The sequence below is a fragment of the Labrus mixtus genome, chromosome 19, assembly GCF_963584025.1.
Source record: "Labrus mixtus chromosome 19, fLabMix1.1, whole genome shotgun sequence".
Taxonomy (NCBI): Eukaryota; Metazoa; Chordata; class Actinopteri; order Labriformes; family Labridae; genus Labrus; species Labrus mixtus.
Window position 1 is genome coordinate 17,362,919 of NC_083630.1, and position 22,274 is coordinate 17,385,192.

General features: G+C 40.3%; 1 protein-coding gene across 1 annotated transcript in view; it reads right to left on the minus strand.

Moving 5' to 3' along the window:
• LOC132994657 (E3 ubiquitin-protein ligase RNF31-like) overlaps positions 1–22,274 on the minus strand; it is a 30,113-nt gene that overhangs the window by 6,610 nt on the left and 1,229 nt on the right. Inside the window, 26 exon segments of the mRNA XM_061065146.1 lie at positions 2,977–3,157; positions 3,281–3,403; positions 4,951–5,021; positions 7,539–7,623; positions 7,881–8,046; positions 9,195–9,291; positions 9,595–9,643; positions 9,963–10,076; positions 10,325–10,437; positions 11,144–11,258; positions 11,390–11,479; positions 11,945–12,043; positions 12,742–12,915; positions 13,703–13,912; positions 14,017–14,202; positions 15,313–15,645; positions 16,344–16,589; positions 17,286–17,428; positions 17,821–17,972; positions 18,956–19,106; positions 19,510–19,677; positions 19,804–19,933; positions 20,383–20,439; positions 20,533–20,688; positions 20,901–21,047; positions 21,762–21,967. Coding sequence (XP_060921129.1) covers positions 2,977–3,157; positions 3,281–3,403; positions 4,951–5,021; positions 7,539–7,623; positions 7,881–8,046; positions 9,195–9,291; positions 9,595–9,643; positions 9,963–10,076; positions 10,325–10,437; positions 11,144–11,258; positions 11,390–11,479; positions 11,945–12,043; positions 12,742–12,915; positions 13,703–13,912; positions 14,017–14,202; positions 15,313–15,645; positions 16,344–16,589; positions 17,286–17,428; positions 17,821–17,972; positions 18,956–19,106; positions 19,510–19,677; positions 19,804–19,933; positions 20,383–20,439; positions 20,533–20,688; positions 20,901–21,047; positions 21,762–21,965 — 3,760 coding nt within the window. The 5' untranslated portion in view covers positions 21,966–21,967.

Consider the following 22,274-nt stretch of genomic DNA (forward strand, 5'->3'; position numbering starts at 1 on the left):
AAACATGGTGCGTGATCTGTTATAGGTGGTGAGGACGGTATGACAACAAGCAATGTTTATTTTGAGTTGATCTCTGTGTACTGTATCTCTAAAAGAAAATAAACTTTCACTTTAAACAGCTGTCATGGATGTTTTGATCCTCCAATAGATCGGCAGAAAACTATCAAAACATTAACATAAATAAACACCAGGCGGCTGTAAGAATGTTCTTTGGTCGTTTCTGGTTGGGTCAGCAGGAACAGTCAGGCGGGTTATTTGTGTAGCAGCTTTACACACAAAAGTGTCTTATGTAAACTCAATAAAACAATGAGAGCAAAGAGTAAAGCTTGTAGAAATCATGCAGCTGATATCAGTCAGACTGAAGGTCGGCAGAGATTTGCCATCATAGGTGTTTAGTTGATTCTTCAAATGAGCAAAAACACTGGACTTAAGTATGATATCTATCTATCTATCTATCTATAAGTATATACCGATGACCTGGAAAAACACGACAGGCATGAGAGAAACAAAGCCGAGAAGGAGAAGGCTTTATTCATGAAGCTGTAAGAGAAAGACAAACACTAAAGAAAGAGATCAAAATGAAGAAAAAAAAAAAAGGTGAGAATAGGTGAGGGAGAAGACGGGGAGGAAAGTTCACTGTGGGTTTGTGACGTCATGTTGTGTAACGTGATCGTGCCAGGCCTGAGGGTGTGTGTGTGTGTGTGTGTGTGTGTGTGTGAGTGTGAGTGTGTGTGTTTAAGTGCTAATAACTTGAAGATAATATCTGAAGAAGCAGATTTAAACTCAAGTGGTGGAAATGTTACTTGAAGCCCTTTTTTCCCCTGCTGCTCAGCTGCAGTGACAAACCTTTTTCTCATTAACTGTAAACCTGATCAGAGCTGACACTGACCCATAACCTCTCAGCCTTCATAAACAATACGTGTATTATTTTTCTCTCAGAAGCATTTTGCATTTATGGGGGGAAAAAAGTCAATTCTCTGGAGAGCATCTTTAAATTGTCTTGTTTTGTCTGACTAACAGTCAAAACACCAAAAAGTTCTCTCTCTGTGATGTTTGTCTGAGCCGTATTTATATCGTGTTTACATGGACGGGGCGGTCGCCAGCTTATCCCCTTGCGTGTAAAAGCTGTTTGAATGAGGGACCTAAGAAAAGAAGAATAACAGCCTACTCACGGCTCATTTGTGTTTTTACCGGTACATGCTATGTGAAGCCACGAGCAAACTAAAGAGTGATACCATTAGCCTGCTAACACAACGCCGCTTGCGCTTAGTGCTTTTCAATGTCGTAACTCCGATGTGCAAACACGAGGGGACGGGGTTGGAGGTGCGTCGCTGGAGGAGAGCGGAGGAGTCGCCAAACCGAAGTTTTTTTTTTTTGTTTTTTTTTTAATGCTGCCGCTCAAGGGCGACATCTACTGGATCGAAAAGTCGCACATTATTCCTTTAATTACTTAAGCATGTTAAATAAAGCGTCAAATACAACTTTAATTATTCGGTTGCTATGTGAGCGACGTAGGAATCGTCAGTTGTTGCAGCTGAAGCGGACATTAGAACTTTTTTAATCCGCTGGACAACAAGCTGAGTCATTTTATAAAACACAGTGAGGATTCTATCTTTTTTTTTTTGGCATACATATTACATTTTGAGGTCGCCTTGTCGCTGCAGATTAACTTATCTGAATAATTCAGCGGGCCTGTGTCCTCATCCTCACAGATAAAAAAAAAAAACCCAGCAAAGCAGCCGCCTTATATCTGTCCTTAAAAAAAACACAGGAAGTCAAGGAAACATGTACTAAGGATATCTCTCCAAATATCAAGAGAAAGAATGAAAACATGGTGTGAATACTGACTTGTGACATCTCTGAATGTGTTTAACACCAAACTCATCATGAGACCACAGAGTGAACTCGATGAGTGTTCAGGTTAACACGGTGAGAAACGAGTGAACACCCCCCCCCCCCTTCATAATGACTGAATATTTGGCTGTTTGTATATCTCTGTGGGTTCAGCAGCGAGTCTGTTTGGATCTGATACACACAACAAACCATCTTTATTCACCACATGCAAAACTATTCATCGCCTGAAGAGTTGAGCTTCATTTCCATCCCTGAGGGGCAGGTAGTCGGCCATGTTTAAATCTAACTAGAGTGTGTGTGTGTGTGTGTGTGTGTGTGTGTGTGTGTGTGTGTTTGTTTACGGCTGTGTGTGTGTGTGTGTGTGTGTGTGTTTGTTTACGGCTGTGTGTGTGTGTGTGTGTGTGTGTGTGTGTTTGTTTACGGCTGTGTGTGTGTGTGTTTGTTTACGGCTGTGTGTGTGTGTTTGTTTACGGCTGTGTGTGTGTGTGTGTGTGTGTGTGTGTGTGTGTGTGTGTGTGTGTGTTTGTTTACGGCTGTGTGTGTGTGTGTGTGTGTGTGTGTGTGTGTGTGTTTGTTTACGGCTGTGTGTGTGTGTGTTTGTTTACGGCTGCGTGTGTGTGTGTTTGTTTACGGCTGAGTGTGTTTTTACGGCTGTGTGTGTGTGTGTGTGTGTGTGTGTGTGTGTTTGTTTACGGCTGTGTGTGTGTGTGTGTGTGTGTGTGTGTGTGTGTTTGTTTACGGCTGTGTGTGTGTGTGTGTGTGTGTGTGTGTGTGTGTGTGTGTGTGTGTGTGTGTTTGTTTACGGCTGTGTGTGTGTGTGTTTGTTTACGGCTGTGTGTGTGTGTTTACGGCTGTGTGTGTGTGTGTGTGTGTGTGTGTGTGTGTGTGTGTTTACGGCTGTGTGTGTGTGTGTGTGTGTGTGTGTGTGTGTGTTTACGGCTGTGTGTGTGTGTGTGTGTGTGTGTGTGTGTGTGTGTGTGTGTGTGTGTGTGTTTGTTTACGGCTGTGTGTGTGTGTTTACGGCTGTGTGTGTGTGTGTGTGTGTGTGTGTGTGTGTTTACGGCTGTGTGTGTGTGTGTGTGTGTGTGTGTGTGTGTGTTTAGTAGATGTGTGAGCGCTCACCCTGCTCGCTGAGGGGGACCAGGCGGTAAACCTTGTACGGCTCTGAGATGTCCAGCTGAGCTCGCTCCCCGACCTCCTCAAACTCTGGACTCTTGTTGAGGGCGCAGCGGAGGCGGGTCTTCCAGAACGCCGGGTTGTCTTTCCCCCCTTCGGTCAGCTTACCTTTAAACTCCGCCCACGCCTGAGGAGGACAAAGGTGTTTGGTCAGGAGGGATTTTGCACAAAATGTGCAGCGGTTTCATTCTGTTTTCTTGGCGATTTGAAAGTGTTGTGTTTTGAAAATCGGATAAGGAAGAGTAAAGACCTTAAAGATGGCGGCATCCTCGTCTTTACGGAAGTCCTGTTTCCCGGCGTGTTTCCAAGGGATACGAAACATGGTTTTGGCGTCGTCATCCCACACCAGCCCTGGGTATTTTCCACTGCTGACCTGCAGCAGCCGGAAAATAAAAACACAACCGCATTGTTTATAACAACCTCAAGTTCTGTAACCTCTGTCCGTAGACCGTGTGGTCACATGAATCCATAGCGATGTTAACCCTGAGTTTTACCTCGCAGGCTACAACATTAGGCCAAAGAAAAGTGCAGACACTAATCAGGGCTGACACAAAAAAAAATCTCCTGATCTGCGTGTGTTTTGGGGAATAAAATTATGAATTTAGTTTTAAATTTGATGATAGAAACTAATAATTCATCATTTTGAATCTGTTTTTTAAATTCTACTCATAGAACCTTTCCTTTCTAACTCTTAACCTTTTCTTTTACAACAGGATACAGTAAGATTTTTATTATAAATGATACATTTCAGACCGTTAGCCTTGTATTCTCTACATTAGGTCTTTTCCCCTTGTACTTATAGGCAGGTGTGAAATGTACAAAGTGTCATTACTCAAGTTTTAGAGTACTTGTAATGATTTAGTGATAGGTATTTTAAATTCAAACTTTTCATGGTTCCAGCTTCTAGATTGGAAAATTTGCTGCTTTTCCTTTAAATTACAATTTTTATTACATGTCTATTTGTTTTTGGCTTTGACTTTATGAGTTTTTATGATCAGTGTAAAGTTTGAGCACAACATCCCTTATAACTAGTGCGGCGCAGTTACCACCGCCTCGCTGCAGAAGGTCAAATATTTCCTTCTAAATGCACACAGCTATCACCGCCCGTGTGTGTGAAGTGAATGTTTTTGCCCTGAGGTTGATTTGCATTAAAATGGGCTAATTTTGCCACAAATACAGAAACATCACATTTTGCTTTGAAATGAAGTTTCAGATGCAAATAACCCTTTGCATGTGTTTTGTGAATTTCCAGTGTATTTTTGTCTCATCTGCACAGGTTTATCGGGTCCAAAGGCGATGAGGGTTGGATAAAACAAGCACTGTAAAGGTTGGTGTGACAATACCAGAATTTTAAGGTTCAATATAATTCAATAAAAATCAAACCATATCGCTGCCTGTTCCGATACCATGGCAAAACAAAATATATTTTTGTTTTTAGTTAAGAAAAATGGAAAGTTATCTCCTCCACGTTTCCAATTTTTCTACCAAATACTGGGTGCCTAAAACTTCTATTTTTGTAACTGTGTCATCCAAACAAATGTTTTTTTTTACTAGTATGGTGCCGAAGTTCAATAATCTGGTATCATGACAACCATACTTTTAACACTTTAAGTACATTTGAATGATAATACTTTCCTACTCTTAATTAAGGAACATTTTCAGTGCAAAGATTTATTATTTAAAGTTGGTTAAGTTAAAGAGTCTGAATTATTTTTGCAGGACTGATGTAAAATTATTTGTTTTTCTAATCTCCCTGGAGTTCATTCATTTCCTCTTTTCCTTTCCTTCTCCGCCCTCCCTTTCTGTTTTCCTCACCCCCTCCCTCGTTACCTCACACCCACACACGCACACGCGCGCGCACACACACGCACACACACACAAACAAACAGACATACACACAGTTTAAAGACACACACACACCTGCTCGACGATCCAGGAGCGCAGTCTGCGAGTGGAGCGCATTTTCCCTCCTGCCATGTCTCTATAAAAAACTTCAAACAGCACAGACACGGATTGACACAAACAAAAAAACAACAACAAATCCACCATCAGATTCTTGTCTCAATACGTCCCGCCCCTCATACACTTTGACACGCTTAACTTCACAATGAAAGGTGAATAAAAACCTCAATAACAGGCACATAAATACGTTAAACATTCAATTTGAACTTAACACATAAATTCAGTTTTAAGACTCGTGTGAGCACTTTCAGCTCAAGCCGGAACATCGTTACAAACACATGCCATCATTTCTTAAATCATGCTGTTTTTTAATTGACTTCGGTTTAAAAACATAAACCAGCAGCTGCTCTAACCTGATGTAGGGATATTTTTAGGTTTATCAAAAATAGACGGTAAAGGTGTTAAATTAAGGAAGCGGATTTAAGTTTCGTTTACCTCAGTTGCGTTTCCTCCGTGGTGTTTGCGGACTCTGGTGTGTCTGTTTGGATCTGAGCTGCAGACTGAGCAACCCATAGCAGTCGCTCCTTTTCCCAGAAATCACGTGACTTTACAGAAACGGCCTGCGAGTCGGCCGCCAGGGGGCGACAGCGGACAGAGACATTATTTATACAAACACAAAACACATTATTTTAAATCTATGTTCTCTTCCTTTTATCAAATGTCTTCACATCACGTTTATCAAAATCAAATCATAAAATATATTATATATTAAAATCAAGTGATTATTTTAGAAGTTTGCAGTGTTAAATGTCAGTGGTAGAACAAGTTTGCTGTTTTTTTTAATGTGTATGTGGGATAGATAGGTTTTTAGATTGTATACCTTGATTCATTTTTGATTAATCTTTGTTGTCTTGTGGATCTTAGCTTGATTTTGGATTGTTACTATTTATTTGACCTACTGCACAACACTTTATATGACTTAATGCACTATTCTGTGCTGTGACTGAACTGTTTCAGCCTCCGGCTCAGTGAGGTTAAAGTATCTTTGTTTTTCACTTGAGTCGTGGGTTTTCTATTTCTCTGTATTTCTGATGTTTTTGTGTGTGTATCTGTTGCCATTAGTAAACGTAGTACAACACAGAAATATTAAAACCACACTGAAAAATGTAAGCTGGATTTACATTCAAGAAAAAATGGACGTTGGTTGCAGATATTACTAAAACGATAAATAATAGATAATTCAATGTATGCATTCATACATAAACATAAACATATACACACACAGATACATACACAACATGCATACATAAACATGTATATACTCACACATACATACACTCTTACATACATAAATACAGACACAAACAATTCATTTGTAGTGTATGAATGAAAGCTGGAGGATTTCAGAGAGAAGAGTGGATCTCTTTTAAGAAGCCTTTTAGTGTTTTATGGGTAATATCCTCTGCAAAGTAAAAATACGAGTCGCAGCAGAGATTTTAAAGTCAAATGTAAGACTTTTTAAGACCCAGACAAAGAAAAACGAGAGAACATTTAGCACCATGTATCCTGAGTTTTCTGGATTCATGTGGGACTCAGCAGTTTTGATTCTCAACCTTCCAAATTAAAAGATTGTATTAAATATTTAGCAAATTGCCTAATAATTGTGTTTGCCTCCGCCATCTATTCCCTGTGTTTCATCTTCAAACTGCTATAAAAGCCATGAATTATCACATAATCCATCAAATAAGGCTTTTTAAATTTTATTTAAAACCTTTTTATTAAAAAGACTTTTCTAGGATCTGTGGAACCCTGAAAAACAAAAACTGTCGTACACATGTAGGGATACAAAACTCATTTCACTTCACAAGACAAAAGTAGAGTTTGATGTAAAAATAGCAATAATTCAAATGAAAAAGATTAATAAAAGAAGCACTAGCCTTATTTTTTAATACATTATTTTGTTCTATTTTTATTAACATTTTAAAATCAGAAATGAGACATAAAGGACTACCAAGAGACTTCAAAAAAGTTTTTTATTTATTGATTTTGTCTCCCCAAGTTCATGAATAAATCAACTTTTCAAAAACATTTTTTTTATTGCCTTTGATTTGTTCATATGTAAACCAAAATCAATCAGACACCCAGACAGCAGCGAATGAACTCAATGTTTGACAAAATATTTACCCCAATAAAGGTTTTTGATTTATATATGATTTATATATTATTCTGCCCACATAGCTTTATTCACAGATGAATCATTTCAACATACATTTTTGCTTTCAAGAGAATAAAAAAATCAATAAACCTTTGTTTTTGTGCAGCATCAAATGTAATCCAAAATAAAAGTTACTTAAGAGAGTTTATGATTCATTGAGACGTGAAGACAAATGGAGAAAAAGTTCTAAAGTTAAAAAAAGAAGAGATGAAAGTCAAACAGGATCAGGAGGACGTGTTCTGACAGATTCATTCTGTCGATATACATCTATCATAACGTTGAACAAATACAGATACAAAGCCGCTGTATTAGTTTCTTCATCTTGTCACTCAGCTGTCGGCGTCAGGAGTTTAGTCAGTTCTGTTCATGTTTTTAATGAACGTCCAGCTTTATTCGACGTCCGATGATTGTTCTTCAGGCAGAATTCTTGATTGGTTCCGGGGAACTTTTTCTCCAAGAGGAACCTCCATCAGTTTCTGTGAGAGTGACAAACACAGGAAAGTTCTTTAAACTAAATCTCACTGTTGATGCTTCACATTATGCTCTGCAAATTTAAAGTGTTATTTTTCAATACTTTCAGAAGGAAAAAGTACAGTGTCCTTTTTTTTGGGTTTATTTGGCCGGGACAGATGCAGTGTTCACACACACACACACACACACACACACACACTGTACATACATACACACACACACAAACATGGATTCCTAGAAACAAAACCGTGAGGTATCTCACCTTGAGCAGTCGAGCGTGGTAGACGTTTTCGTCCTCGTTCTCTCCTCTCTGATGGTCCACCTGGTGTCTGTCGCAGGCCCGGGTCAGCTCCTGGAGGTCGTAGAGCAGAGCCGGGTCCAGAGAGTGAGCGTTTATCAGACTCACCAAGTACTCCCTGTAGTGCTTCCTGCAGGGACAATCATGACCGTAATAAGTAAAAAATATCTGTCAGAGCAAATTTCCCTTGAATGTCTTAAAATATGATACATTATCTTAATTAGTCAGTACATTATATTTCAAGACACTCAACAAGTAAAATGTGGCTGATCTGTTCTATCATGTCACTGTCATAGTAAATGTTGTAGCTGCTTTAAACTTAAATGACAAACTGATTTAAGGATATATTTCCACGTGTACTCGGTTTTAAATCGGTAGATTGACTCAGTGTTAGGAGACACTAGAGATTATAGCACACTTCACTGAAGCATGATAATTAAGTCAACAGATTTTTCAGCCTGTCTCCAAAACAACTGGCAGCACAAGTGTAACCCATAGCCTCCAAAATGACCTAATAAATGAAGAATGTGCGTTTTGTTTCCAGAGAGCGGCCTGACAGCAGACCTCCCTCAAAGAGGCAACAAGTCCAAAAGCACATAGAAGAATGTAGGATCCCCAGGAGAGAGCAGGGATGTTTCCGTTTCTGCTCCGTTAAAAGATTAAACAGGAAAGTTTGCATTCTTTCTGAAGTCTCGTTAACTCTGATTCAGCAAAGTGACTCAGTACAATAAAACGTCTGCAGGGTGGAAGAATCAAGGCCTTCAGGGTAAATATGGTTCAGTTTTATTTAACGACGTTCGACCAGAATCAAACTACAGCTCAGTACAAAGCCTCTTTCTCCTTTGACTAGTAAAGACGTCATCATTTTGGTAGAGATGCTGCTTTTGAAGTTTCATGAAAACTCACAGCAGACTTGCTTTAATGTGATTGATTGAATGCTTTGTTTTTGTTGTTTTTGTTTTTTTCATAGCTTCCAGCCCATAGTGAATTTAACAGGAACTGTAAGAAACCAGTTTTAACTGGCTCTTGTTGTTGGCTCTCGGATAGTGAAGTTCTTTGAGGTTCAAAGATTCAAAATATGCACAGAGGGATGCTGCACTCTGTCCACAGATTTGCAAACATGCAAGCCAACCCCAAAGTTTCAATATTGAGTTTGATTTGAAAATGAATTCAGGATGAATTATCTGCCGAGCTCAAAAATAAAGCTCTTGTTTGAGTGGTCCCTGGCTTCATCACAGTTCAACACACACACACACACACACACACACTCTAACTCACTCGCAGAGTCCGGCCTGTCCCGGCTGAGTTTGGGTTCCACACGGGGAGTCAGTCTGCAGACCGTCGTCATCTTTCTGCTCCATCACACAGCATGTGACTGACACACAGACGTGGAAACAAAGTCAAAGATTCATCATTAGATTATTGAAAACAGTCCAAAAAAAACACGTGAAAACTTCCAGATATATGGAAAGACAAAATGTTAAAAGAGGTTCAAGTGATCCTGAATTTAAATTTGAACTTCACAGATTGTGTTCATAAAATATTTTCTAACTTATTCCTGGATTTGCAGAATATGACATTTGAAATAAAAACATTTATAAAAGTCATGTTTCTGTTTCTTTGCTTCTTGAAATGGATGAAAACAGTCAGATAAGAAGAAAAGGATTTCTTCTTTTACCACTTTGAGCTCCATCTGAAGGGTCTGTGTTGAACTCCACGCCGCTCTTCTGAGGAGACAAACAGAACATATATAAACATCCAATAATATATTTATTCTTGCTCCGTCTATGTTTATGTAAATATTGTAGCCCTGTCTTAAATGTGTATTTTTAATTGGAAGGAGAAACTCTGGATTAAGTGAAAATGTTGTCTGTGTGTGTTCATTCATGCAGCTCATCCTGTCAACTTCAGCAGGCTTTGTGCAAGTTTGAAAGCATAAACAATCAACAGATTGATCTGTTTGTTGGTTTCATCCCTCCCACCACAGAGAACACAGCTGACTTTACTTGACGTGTATAAAAACAGAAAAACAAAGAGTGTTTCCACCTGCAGAAGTTCCTGCAGCCTGGGCGGCTCCCAGTCTCTGAGGTAGAAGAGACAGTCTCTGGGGTGATGAGCATGCAGGCCGGAGAAATTGCACTGGGGCGTCCGACAAACAGTCTGTGAGAGCGAACAAAACAAATAGAGGAAAAACACCGGAGCAGAGCATGTTACATTTAAATCAACTACATCCTCCCAGAAAATAATCTGTGTGCATCTTTGACCTACAAAAAGTGTGAAAACTGAAAAAACGAATGATTTCTCATTTTGCTGATATTTGTATTTGTGCCCTGTTAAAACCTGGATTATGTTCATTTAGAAACACACACTGTGAACATTCTCCTGAAGGTGAGCCAGATGTTTCTCACCTTGTGGTAGGGATTGTTGCAGCCACTGCAGAACTGGTACCTGCACTGGGAGCAGGTGAAGTGCATGCATCCGCCTTTGGTCAGAGCGTACTGGAACCTGCAGCCAGGACAGGCTGCAAGACGACAACAGATACAAGTTCATCTATTTGTTTCAGACTGTGAATACTTGAAACAGTTCAGCTTTAAAGTGGTAGAAAGTTCAAGAACACTCTTAAAATGATTACTTCAATAAATGTATTAGTTATTTTCTAATGCTACCTAACACCACTGCCTTTGATCGATCTGCACAGTAGAGCTGCAACGGTTCATCAATCATAAAAATATTCATAAAAAATGTAATATTTTAAAGATGTATAGGCTTTATGCCTTTAGTGGAGTGACAGGACAGTTGATAGAGTCAGACACGGGGAAGAGAGAGAGAGAGAGAGAGAGAGTGGGGAATGACATGCAGGAAAGGAGCCACAGGTCAGACCTGAACCCGGGCCACCTGCCCCGAGGACTTCAGATGCACATGGGCCACGTTAACTAACCACTAGTTTACTAACGCCCAATCATTTCTAATATTTTAATCATGGATGGATATGTGTTGTTTTTTGTGTGTAAATATCACATCTTCTGGTTTAAAATAAGGGGAATGAAGTGTGTTTAAGGATGACCTTTAAGTTACTTAATAAGTTTGTTAACTTCGTAACAACAATAGAAAAAAAGCCTTAAATAAACATTTTGGTTTGAGAGCATGAACTGCGGTGCAGCTACGAAGGTAAGAAACTGAAATGAAACTTGTGTTTGTTGTTGTGAGTAAAGTTTCCGTGTCCTCACTGATGCCGTTGTCTCTCAGGAACCCGGCCAGGCCCTGCCGCTGATACTCGGGATCGTTCTCACGCTTCCACTGCTGGAACTGCTCACAGGACAGATCCTGATGCTGAGCCTCCCACTGACACCACAGAGGAGAGGAGGGTTAAAGGAGACAAACTCCTACACACATGGTTTCTTTAAAGAGCAGCCAAAGTTTCAAGGCTGAAACCTGAGATAAGTAAGTATTAAAAGTGATGGTCTTATACTCACAGGCTTCTTACACTGAGCGCAGAAACTCTTCTTGCAGGACAGACAGGTGACCTTCAGCTGGTCTTCTTCATTAATGAAGCCGCTGACGCACTGAGGGAGACACGGTCATGATGTACATTTAAAACCAACTTTAGAAACCAAAGCTTTTTTCCCCCTGTGATTATGAATGTTATTCTAATTTCATCCTTTTTTTTAATTCTTGTTGCTGACTTCCTGCTGCCATAAATCTTTATCTTAAACTTTTTTTTATATTTTACCCTTTTTTTAAGCTTTAACTTATTTTGACCTTTTAATTGTTTTAATTACGTTTCTATATTGTTTTATTGTCTGCATTAGTCTCTACTTCAAAATCCATTTGTGTTTGATCCATGTTTTGACATTATTTGACGCTTTTCCTTGTTTTTACAATTCTACCAAGATCAAAAATGTTCAACCCGAAAGACAAATCTATTTGACGCTGCATAACGAAAGCCAATCAGCGTTAAGATTTCCCGAACAGTCAAGAGGAGAACATCGTATTGAGAGCTGATACAGTGTCAGGGAATTAAAACTTACGTGATAACACCAGAGGAACTTTGGGTCTTTCATCAGAGCCTGCTCCGTCAGCTTTTTATGAAACAGGTCGTACACAACTGGCTCCAAGCAGCCCCGCAGCTGCAAAATAATCAAACAAATAAACTAACTTCATACCTGCATGCATACACACCAAGAAATAAAACAAAGGAGAAAAACAACTATAATGTTAAATACATTAAACAGGGGAACAGATTTTATGTTAACTAATAAAGTGGCATTAATTCCCATTCTGCCATTTTAAATGACTCTAAATTATTTTATTTACTATGAAAGGAAAATATCAAGTTATATTTTGCATGCAGTCTTGTGCAGCAATATTAAGCTGGGGGTGCACAGGCCAAATAAAACCAGATTTTTGAGTGGTACGATTGATGGCATCGTCAGACGTGCTGTGAACACTGCGGCAGGGCGGCTGATGACGGTTCGATCATCAACTTCCCACTGGTCAGATGATTTTCTGTCATGTTTGATATTTTGGTCACATGACCACACACACTGGTGACTGGAGCCACAAGTCCATTCCCTGTCCCCTTTTCTCCTGACTTTATATACATATATACAGTATATATGTACATATACACATATTGCTTAATAACTGACCTGATCAAAATGATGACTTTGTTTTTAACCAGCGCTATTAAAGATTGTTTTAGCATTTAAATGAAAATGTGAAAGAAGAGATCAAAATTTTAAAAGGGAGTTTCTTTGAAAATAACAATGGATCATAACATCAGAGCTGCTCTGATAGAACCGTGGATGTTTTTGTCTCTGTGTACCTGGATGTCCAATGTGGAGAAGTAGCTGTCCATCTGTTCGGGGTCGTTGATGTCCGGCCCGCTGCAGACGGGACACACCATTTCTCGGATGTGTTTGTCTCTCACAGCGATGGTGAAGTGCTGCCTGAAGCAGTCGTGACACACTGAGCACTGACAGGAGGTCAGGGACTGCATCTAAAAAAACCACATATTTTGTTGATTATGTGTTGATTTTGGTGCCACCCCAAAGTGGAACCATGCACCACTTTGCTAAATTGTCCTGTAAATATCTAAGTAGTGTTTTCTTTGATAAAATCTCATCCTTTTAACCTTAACATATATCACTCATTGGGAATATTTTGCTGTGGAAAATGTGAATGCTTTAACACACTTTGTCAAACACAGTGGTTTAAGACATTAAAAAGAAGTGTATGGAAATAATAAATCTTTATACTGATAGTCTACTTTGCTTTTTTAGCTCATAAAAGGTCATCTGTACTAATTTTGGTCTCTTTCTTAAACAGCTAAAAACTTCTCAGAGGAGCTTAAATTGTAAAGAAGGAAAAGAAATCATCACATTCTGTATTTGGGAAGAAATGCAGCAAATATGTTTCTTTTCTGTATCCCTTAACTCCTTTTTCTTTCCTGCTTATTTCTGCAACCTGGCTAAGAAAGCCTTTTGTTCAGAGTTTTTTTACTAATTTCTGAATATAAGGAAGTTATTTACCACACTCCAAATTCCATTTTTTTAAGTAACTCACACGTCTTCCCCTCTTTCCTCCATTAACACATACATACAAGCTTCATCCCACTTTTCATCTCATCATTATTTATAGCTTGACTATAGTTCTGCGTGAATGGTAAATGGTTCCTTACAGAAAGAAAAAGTACTTATAAATAAAACCTGCTGAGTGAAATGTATGAAACAACACTGAAGAAGATGCTGCAGGTATAAAGTCTGACCCAGCACCGCCCTGCTCACCTTGCTTCGAGGGAAGATGCAGAAGCAGCAAGGACACTCGTTGTTGAGGAGACGTCTGATGAAATCTTTGTCGGGGGGGGACTCTTTCACAGCTTGCACCACGTCCTCCAGAGAGCACGTGACCTCTGACTCCTGAAGCAGAGCGAGGACGAGCTCGCAGCGCCCCCAGCTGGGCAGATCGTACAGCGCCAGCAGACGTCTGCACATCCTCTGCGGAGCAGCAAACAAAGAGTTGACCTGATATTAAACTGGTAACACCATACCTGAATTTAATACACAAACAGCCCTCAGGTGGTTTCGGGTTGCAGTCTTACCTGTTTGTCAGGGTGTTTGGGATCAATCGGAGGCTCAGGCTGGTCTGCCCAGATCCGCTGGTGGAAGTGCTCCAGGAGGGGGCGCTGCAGCAGAGACAGAGCGCCCTTCACCTCTCCTCCACTCTGACGCAGCGCCTCCTCACACTGTGACACGTCCCTGAAGCCCAGAGAGTGCAACTCCTTCATCTGCACACACACAAAGCAGGGCTCAAACAATGGCTCATTGTCTGCAGTAAATACGAGGACTGTGTGATGGAAACTGTCTGGAAAAAAATGACAAACCAGACCAAACCGAACTGAACTGCTTGAAGGCTACAAAGGGAAATAAAACCCCCAGAATGGATGGTTTAAGATATTACTGAGACATAACAGATACAAATTAAAAACACATTACTTAAATTTGTTATTTGGTTTAATTTAAAATATTTCAAGACATTAAAATGACACATGTTTGCTTCCCTACTTAAGTTGCAAACTTAACACGAGAGATACATCTCGTTCCCACAGTTTAAAAGTTTCTATTTGCTCTCTAGTTTCTACATCAGGCTCATGAACCAGGGTCAGGAGGAGTTTAAGAGGGTTGAACAGCACTCCTACATTCCCCTCCCTGCACATCACAGACCCTCTTTGTTCAGCTGTTATCTTTCAAGGTCAGAGAGCCGGGAGATACTGAAAAGGTCCTGATTTCTAACTTCTTGATTTCATCTGTGGGAGGCTGCTTATCAGCATCAGCTGGGTTACATTGATGAGACTCTGCTCCCCCTCTTGCAAGGCTCACTGAATGAAGATTCAGTGTTTTTTATTCAGCAGATTCAAGGCCTCGTAAAATAAAAAGTGTGAAGAGTTCAAGGCTAAATAAAAGCTTATTCAGAAAGAAACCTACAGGGTTTGAGGCCCAACACAAACATGTAAGTACAACTGTCGTTACTCACAAAGCTGTTTGGAATATTTTGTGTCATGAAGCAACTTTAAGAGAAGACTTGGACCTCAGCAGGAGAGTGGTTTTCATGAAACAGTTGGTGTTGGGCTTGTTTTTTTTGTTTATATTTTCATGTACTTAGTATTTGAAAGTCCTGTTTTTGCTTAATGCTCTGTTTTTAACTCTTTTTCCGGATATTTAAAGTATTAAATCAATATGATAAGAGAGATATTAAATAACATCGTGCTTTGAAAGGTTCCCTCTGTACAAGCGTTGTTGTTGTTTTTGCACCTTTATTCAGAGCTCAGGGACAGAGAGAGAGAGTGGAGAACGACATGCAAGAAGGAGCCAAAGGTCGGATTTGAACCCATTCCTACCTTGACCTGTCTGTCTCTCAGCAGCTGTCTCACGGCTCTCTCTGTGTCTCCTCCTGCAGCTAACCACGCCAGCTTGGCCTCCGCCCGGGACAGCTTCACCCCTCCACCTGTGACGGTCAGACCAGTCGCCTCTTCGTCTCTCTGCAACTCAAGCAGCATCCCAGAATCCTCTGCTTTGTAGTTCAGCTGGACGGAAGCCGCCATGGCGCAGATTTCATCCAGCAGGTGAGGCAGCTCTGACGTCAGCCAATCACAGGGGTTTGTGTTGCTGCCACCGCACATGCAGATGGCCGCGTACACCTCCTCAGGACTGACGCCGCGCTTTTCTGCTTCCTGCGAGGGAGAAACAGGGTGAGACTGATTGCAGAAAAATGGTATTCAGACATTTTCTTTGATAAATTACATTTTAATATGAGTTCATTTAAAGCCTTAATGATAGACTTTTTATTCTTCAGATTTTAAACACAGATAAATAGCAAATAAATCAGGAAGTCAATGTTTTAAGCAGGAAAAATATAGAAAGTGTCAATATTGCATGTTCCTGCATGTGTCGTTATATTTGCAGTTTTCTTGCCAACGTTACAACAGCCCACAAACTAAAGTAAACCACAAAGGTAAAACAGATCTGCAGCTTTTAATGTAATAATCCCACAAACAGAAAACATTTCCCTCAAACGTCGGTGGACCCGTTAAAGCACCGCCTACACCGTGAACAATGTCTCTGTAAGATATTTATAACTTCCTCAAAGTGCCGCTCTTCCCAAACCTGTGATATTTTCTAATGAGCTGACTCGAACACTACGCAGGTGTATAAGGAAATAAACAAAAATGACCAAAAAGATCATTTTCATATATCATTGGAGGGAAGTTACTGAGAAGATTTTGGTTCTTTAGACCAGTTCATTAATTTATAGCTGTTATTTTAGCAACAGTTTTATTCTCCCCCCTGATCACATGAGCTGTCATTCTTATAACAAACTCAGAGTTCCTGCTGCTGTCTTTCAAAATAAAACAAATCAGCTTTGACTTACTCTGATCTGGTTGACGAGCCTGAGGCCGTCGTCCCTCATCATCTTCTGTCTCTTCAGCTCCAGGTTGACTCTGGGTTTCGGTTGGGGTTTGATCCTCGGCTGGGGTTGATCTTTAGCTGCGGATGTCGGGGTCTGTTGGGGGGACTGGGGCAAAGAAACTCCAGTGGAGTCTTTACAGGCCTGGTTGCACATCACACACACCAGAGCGGGCTTTGTGTTTTCAAAGGTGCAGAACTGGCACATCCACTGGGGGGGAAAAAAATAAGAGAATAAAAAGACTAAATTACATTTAGAAAACATGACAAACAAATGAGATGAGTTCAATCAACATATTATTTCTTTAGAAAAGCAAAACAGCAATCAAATTTGGATTTTTAGAGCAAGAGTATCAAAATTAGAAGTAGCTGACTTCAGGGCTTGAAACAAATGCTAAAATATTCTCTCAATTGGAGGAAGAAAAGCAAAACGTCAACTCTGAATAATGACTGAAAGAAGTAAACTTAAAGATGTACAGTAAATCAAAGTCTGTCATCAAAGTTTGGTCTTTAATCCTGAGAGAGAAAAATCTGTTTAGGTTTCTTTGAAACAGCAAAAACAAGCTGTGAAAACAACTTTTTAACACATCTGAGGAGCAATGTGATCTATTTGGAGTCCTGTTTGTGCCCTCTAATGAATCTAAGGTACATTTCACTCGTTGTAGCTCTGTCTTAGGTCTCCTGTTTGAAGAAAACACTGGGCTCTTCAGATGCTACAGGCTCCATTTTGTAAACTTTTTTCATTGAAATGTATTCTATAGGAGCTCTCAGAGTGAACAAACACAGTTAAAGTTGCTGCTGGAGAATTCCTTTTAAGGCCAAGTGTAAAACAGACTCCTCTTAATACTATGTATTATTGCCTGAAATAACAAAGATTGAGACATTTCTCAGCAGCAGCGAGACAGACCTTTGTTCCAGAGTCAGACAGAGATCCTGGACTGGACAGAACCGGTGCGACCGGCGGGCGGGTGGCCAGACGAGGGCGCTCACACACCTCACAGAGGATGCTGCTGCCTTGATTCACAACAGTGCAGCTCTTGCACTGCCACTCTGGGGGATCGGAAACACACATTCTACTGTCGACATCACAATCCGTCATAACATCTTCATTTGGAGGGGTCGCTTTTAAAAGCTGAGATGTGTTAGTTTAAATCTTTTGGAAACATGTTGCAGAAGAATTATATTATTGCGCATGCCATGAGCATTATACCTGTTTTCCAGAAGTGTTTTATTTTAAATTAATATGTAAAGCAAACATAAGGCTGATAAATAATGGTTTCATGTAAGTTGATATAAAGCAAAAATTTAAATGAGGAAACAGTTCACATTAAAATACATATAGGTTGCCAGGTTTACTTATTGTAAGTGTTTAAGTGATCTTTTCTCCTTTTGAAGTGCTTTATATCTTTGTTTTGAAAAAAAAAATGTGTTGTGAGTCTCACCTGTGTTGAGAGATGTTGGGATTGACGACAGGCTTTCCTGAACATTGGAGGCAGCCGTGGCGAGTCGGGGTCGTTCACAGGTCGCGCAGAGGACGGCCTGCATCTCGTTAACTGTGGTGCAGTGAGCGCACTCCCAAGGTGACAGAGACGGACTGAAAGACAACCCGAAAAAAGCAGAAAAATGATCTAAAAGTCTGTGTAGCTGCTCCTGTCTTTTCTTTAACAGCACGGATCATGGATAAAGATCATTATGCATCGATATAACCGATAATAAAAAAGGTTTGGGGAATGAGAGCAATTCATGGACAGGTTATCTTCTTTTTTTTAAGCTCATTCTGTGCCCACAGGACAATAATAGCAGCAAAAAATTCCACAGTAAACAGAAAACTTAAAAGACTGTAAATAAAATTAAAATAATAAAAGAGAGAAGGGGCATCAAACTAAATCTGTAACACGATTGTACTAGAGCCAAATAGAGGCGTCTTAAATAACCCTTAAACTGTAGTTTTTGTATTGACTGTGGGTGTCGCTGTGTGACTACAGACTGAATTACACTTTAGGAAGTCACAGTCTGGATCGGCTGTGTGATCCCTGAAAGATGCAAAGTGCATGTCATTGAAAGTCTGAAGCACACAGTTATGGGCATAATTCTGTAATAATAATGATTATCAAAATGAATTGTGTAAACCGCAATCAGGTCTGACTGCCGATATACAACATCTCAGTTCCTTTAAACGTTGTCTGCAAACTACAGTAAAGGCATGTCAAGACAGGTCACTGCAGGATCAAATGTGTCAGTAGCACAATATTAGATTGTTCTCCCAGAACAAAAACAATATGAAAAATCTACTCGACACTCATTAAAGGTAGAGTGTTTACACTCGAGATCTTGGTCTGAAAATTAAAAATCTGCAGAAAACATTTAAAGGTGTTTTACAAATGTATTTCCTCTAAAGGATTCTTGTACATATAGTTTAACTCTCTTACTCCTGTTCTCTACATGAAACAGTTTCAGGAGCGACAAATCAAATCTGGTGGCCTCTCATTCTTATTGCTACTCTTTCTTATCAAGCCACACTGCTGCCACATGGAGACGCTAAACTGACTGCATTATGAAGAGTCTTTTTCTCCTCACCTGGATGTTTTGGCCGGTGTGATGACGTTTCTGTTGTGTCCTTGGCGGTCGTGGTGAGAGTGGAAGAGCTTGTCACAGTGCAGACACAACCTCTGTGGACAGGTGAAGCACTGAACGTGCGCAGAAGTAATCCCACAGATGCCGCAGGTATCTGCAGACAAACAAACAGAAAACATGAAAATTAACACAACCTTCTGGCTATTAGTGTTATTCTAACAAGGTCAAATTAAGACATTTGTCAGGTGAATTGAGTGAGAAGAGTGATGTTAAAAAATGTCCAACTCTTCAATAATAAAAAAAAACATATCTCTGTTGGGCTTGTTTGGTCCTTTTGACACTTTGCATAAAACTAAAAGCCTGTGTCTGGCATCAGTCACTAATTGGAAGAACTTTGAGTGCAAAGATTTCATCTCAGTTATTAAAGTCCATCTTCCTGCTGAAGGCTAAAGCAATATTCCAAAACATCTTGTATCCACTAATCATTTAGACCTATGTTCAAATACGACTTAGATGGAAAACAAACAAACTTAAACTCTTATTGTGAATTGACATACCTTCTTTGGTTTTCTGTATTTTGTCTCTCTTGTGATTGGTTCTCGCAGGGTGGCGGTGGAAAAAGTCATCGCATGCGGCGCAGAAAGGCTGCTTGTTACAAGACGGGCAAACCAGAGACGAAGGTCCACCGCACAAATGACACACACCGACTGCAGGAGAGAATGTGCCTGAAGGGAAAGGAGAGACGGTGAATTCATTTAGGCTTTTATAGACTCCTTCAATTCTACTGATTACAGTAGAAAAGCTTATAAAAGAAAACCAAGAGCAGGTAGAGAGGTGTGGTGGCAGCTGACCTGTTGTTGGGGTCAGAGGTCGTTGTCCTCCGGTGCTCTGAGTGGGTGAAGGAGACAGAAGCTGCTGGTTGATTCCCTGCTGCTTCTCCTCTCCAGGCAGAAAGGGCACCGAGTCACTCACCACCGTATCCTGAGGAGAAGAGAAATCACAATCAGCCCTCTGTACATGATGTGCTCAGCCTAAAAATGAAAGGAACCAGAAACCTTAGAGGACACAAAGATCATAAATAGTTTTACAGAAAAAAACAAAACACCTTTACGTTTAAGGTCTAGAAATCATTCAAATCAAACCAGCGTTCCTTTCTTTCATCATCAGTGAAAAAAAATATTGAAGGATTTTGAACATTTGGATTAAAAGCTTCAAAAAGAAAATAAAGAAACCACTCCAAGTTGTCCTTAAATCATGATCTCTACCTGTAAGTAGAGAGGTCTACTGAATTCCAACACAGGTTCCTTTTTTTCAACGTATGATTTGATCGAATAAAGCAGCGCTGCAAAATTAAATGTCTTTTTTCCACAACTTTTTAATAAAGCAATCAAAAGCTGTTGATAAAAGCCAGTGGAAATGTTTGTACACACCTGCTGGATGATTAATGGGAAGATATCTTGGATGTACTTGGGCTGAGGATGGGTGCCCTAAACAAACAGACAGAGTACTGTATATGAATTTCTGACACAAATGCAGCTCACTCGGATGTCTTAGGTAATCAAATGTCTGCGTACAAATACCTGTATGAGCATGTCCACCTCAGCCCGTAAGCTCATGACCTCAAGTGTCAGTGCAGCAACCTTATCAGTGTCCGGTTCAGCGACTTCCTCCGGGAAACTGAGGCCGTCTATCTGCTGATTGGTGTAGCCGTACAGATACAAAACTTTTCGGCCGCCCTAAAAAGGGACAAAAACAAATCAAATCGAGACCTTGAACACCCGCCAGAGATTCTCTTGGCACAACATGCAACAGAAAGTTTATCATTTATGTAAATGCAAAGGTCTGCAATACTTCAATAGGTTGAATTCTGCTAAATGATCTGCCTAATTGAAGCTTCATTATTAAATCCACTCTGAGTGCACGAGGTTCTGATGAGACTTTTGCTCACCTTGATTGCATCCACCGTCCTTTTGAAGGTGGGGTTGTTGTGTTTGACGTTCCTCCAGTATTTGGGCCTAGCAGGATTCGTCAGGTTACAGCCGTACTTCTCAAGGACACTCAAGGCCTTGACCAGTCTACTCAAGGACTCCAGAACCTGAAGTAGAAGCAAATTCAATGTTGGAGTTAGGAGCTTATTTATGATTTGTTCAGATAAAAAGGGGCTCTGTATCTGTTGTCTCTACATGTCCATGTGTGAGTCAGAGCAGCGGGCACAGGGCTGCAGAAAATGATCACAGACTCCAATAATAAGAAGTATGATTGTGTGTTAGAAATTTGAATTAATGTACATAAAAACACATTTATCTGAATACACATTTCTACTTTTTCCTCATATCCCAAAATACTGTCTACCACAGAAATAAAAAATAAAAAAACCTTTTAGCTATAAAATCCAAAATGACTTTGTGTAATCTCTGTAGTGAGGCTTCGTGTTGCTGTGCCTTTAAATTTGGACTTTTTCAAACTCTGAGTTTTGACACTGAGTTTTCTGTGTTTTGTTTGAATGTCTTTAACAGAGGGGGACCGTCAAGGCCCCTATCTATTTGAAAAGTCCTCAGTTCTAATTGTATCAGAACTGATTGTATTAATTCATCATTTGACAATGAATAAACATTTAATTAACACACTATGATCATTTCTTTCAGCTGTCGGACGCACAAATAACAAGCTTGATTCAAATAAGAGCGCCAAGGTTTAAGAGTCATAGGTCACTGGTCTTTAATGACATTTTTGACTCTTCAAAGGTTTAGAAGAAAATACGAACTTAAGGTTGCAGTTATGAACACGCATCAGTCAAAGAAAGCTTCACCTCCAGCCTATTGCGGCCCACAATGTTCTCCCTCAGCATGGCGTCGGCGCCCACGTGACAGTACTTCTCTGACAGAGGCAGGGGGATGCTGGCCATAATCTGGACCTCAGTCTTCACATCCTGGGCTGAACCTGAGGAGGAGAGGATGGACTGGCCCCTCCTCCTCACCTCCTCAAGCTGGTCAGCAGCTGAGCCGCTGCTCATAGCTGCCAAAAAGGAGAGGAAGTGTTTAAAACAGATAGTAATAAAGTGCAAAGCAGGAATAAAACATATTCGATGGTCAGGCCAAACGGTATTGGACTTCAGCTTATATAGCGCTTTTACACCACACGTCACACCCATTCACACACTGATGGTAGTGGTCGCTATGTAGTATCATCCATCAGAAGTAACTAATCCCATTCATACACCACCACTGAAGCAGCGGGAGCAATTCGGGGTTAAGTGTCTTGCCCAAGGACACATCGGACCAGCTGGGGATTGAACCCTCGACCTTCTGGTTGAGAGGCGACG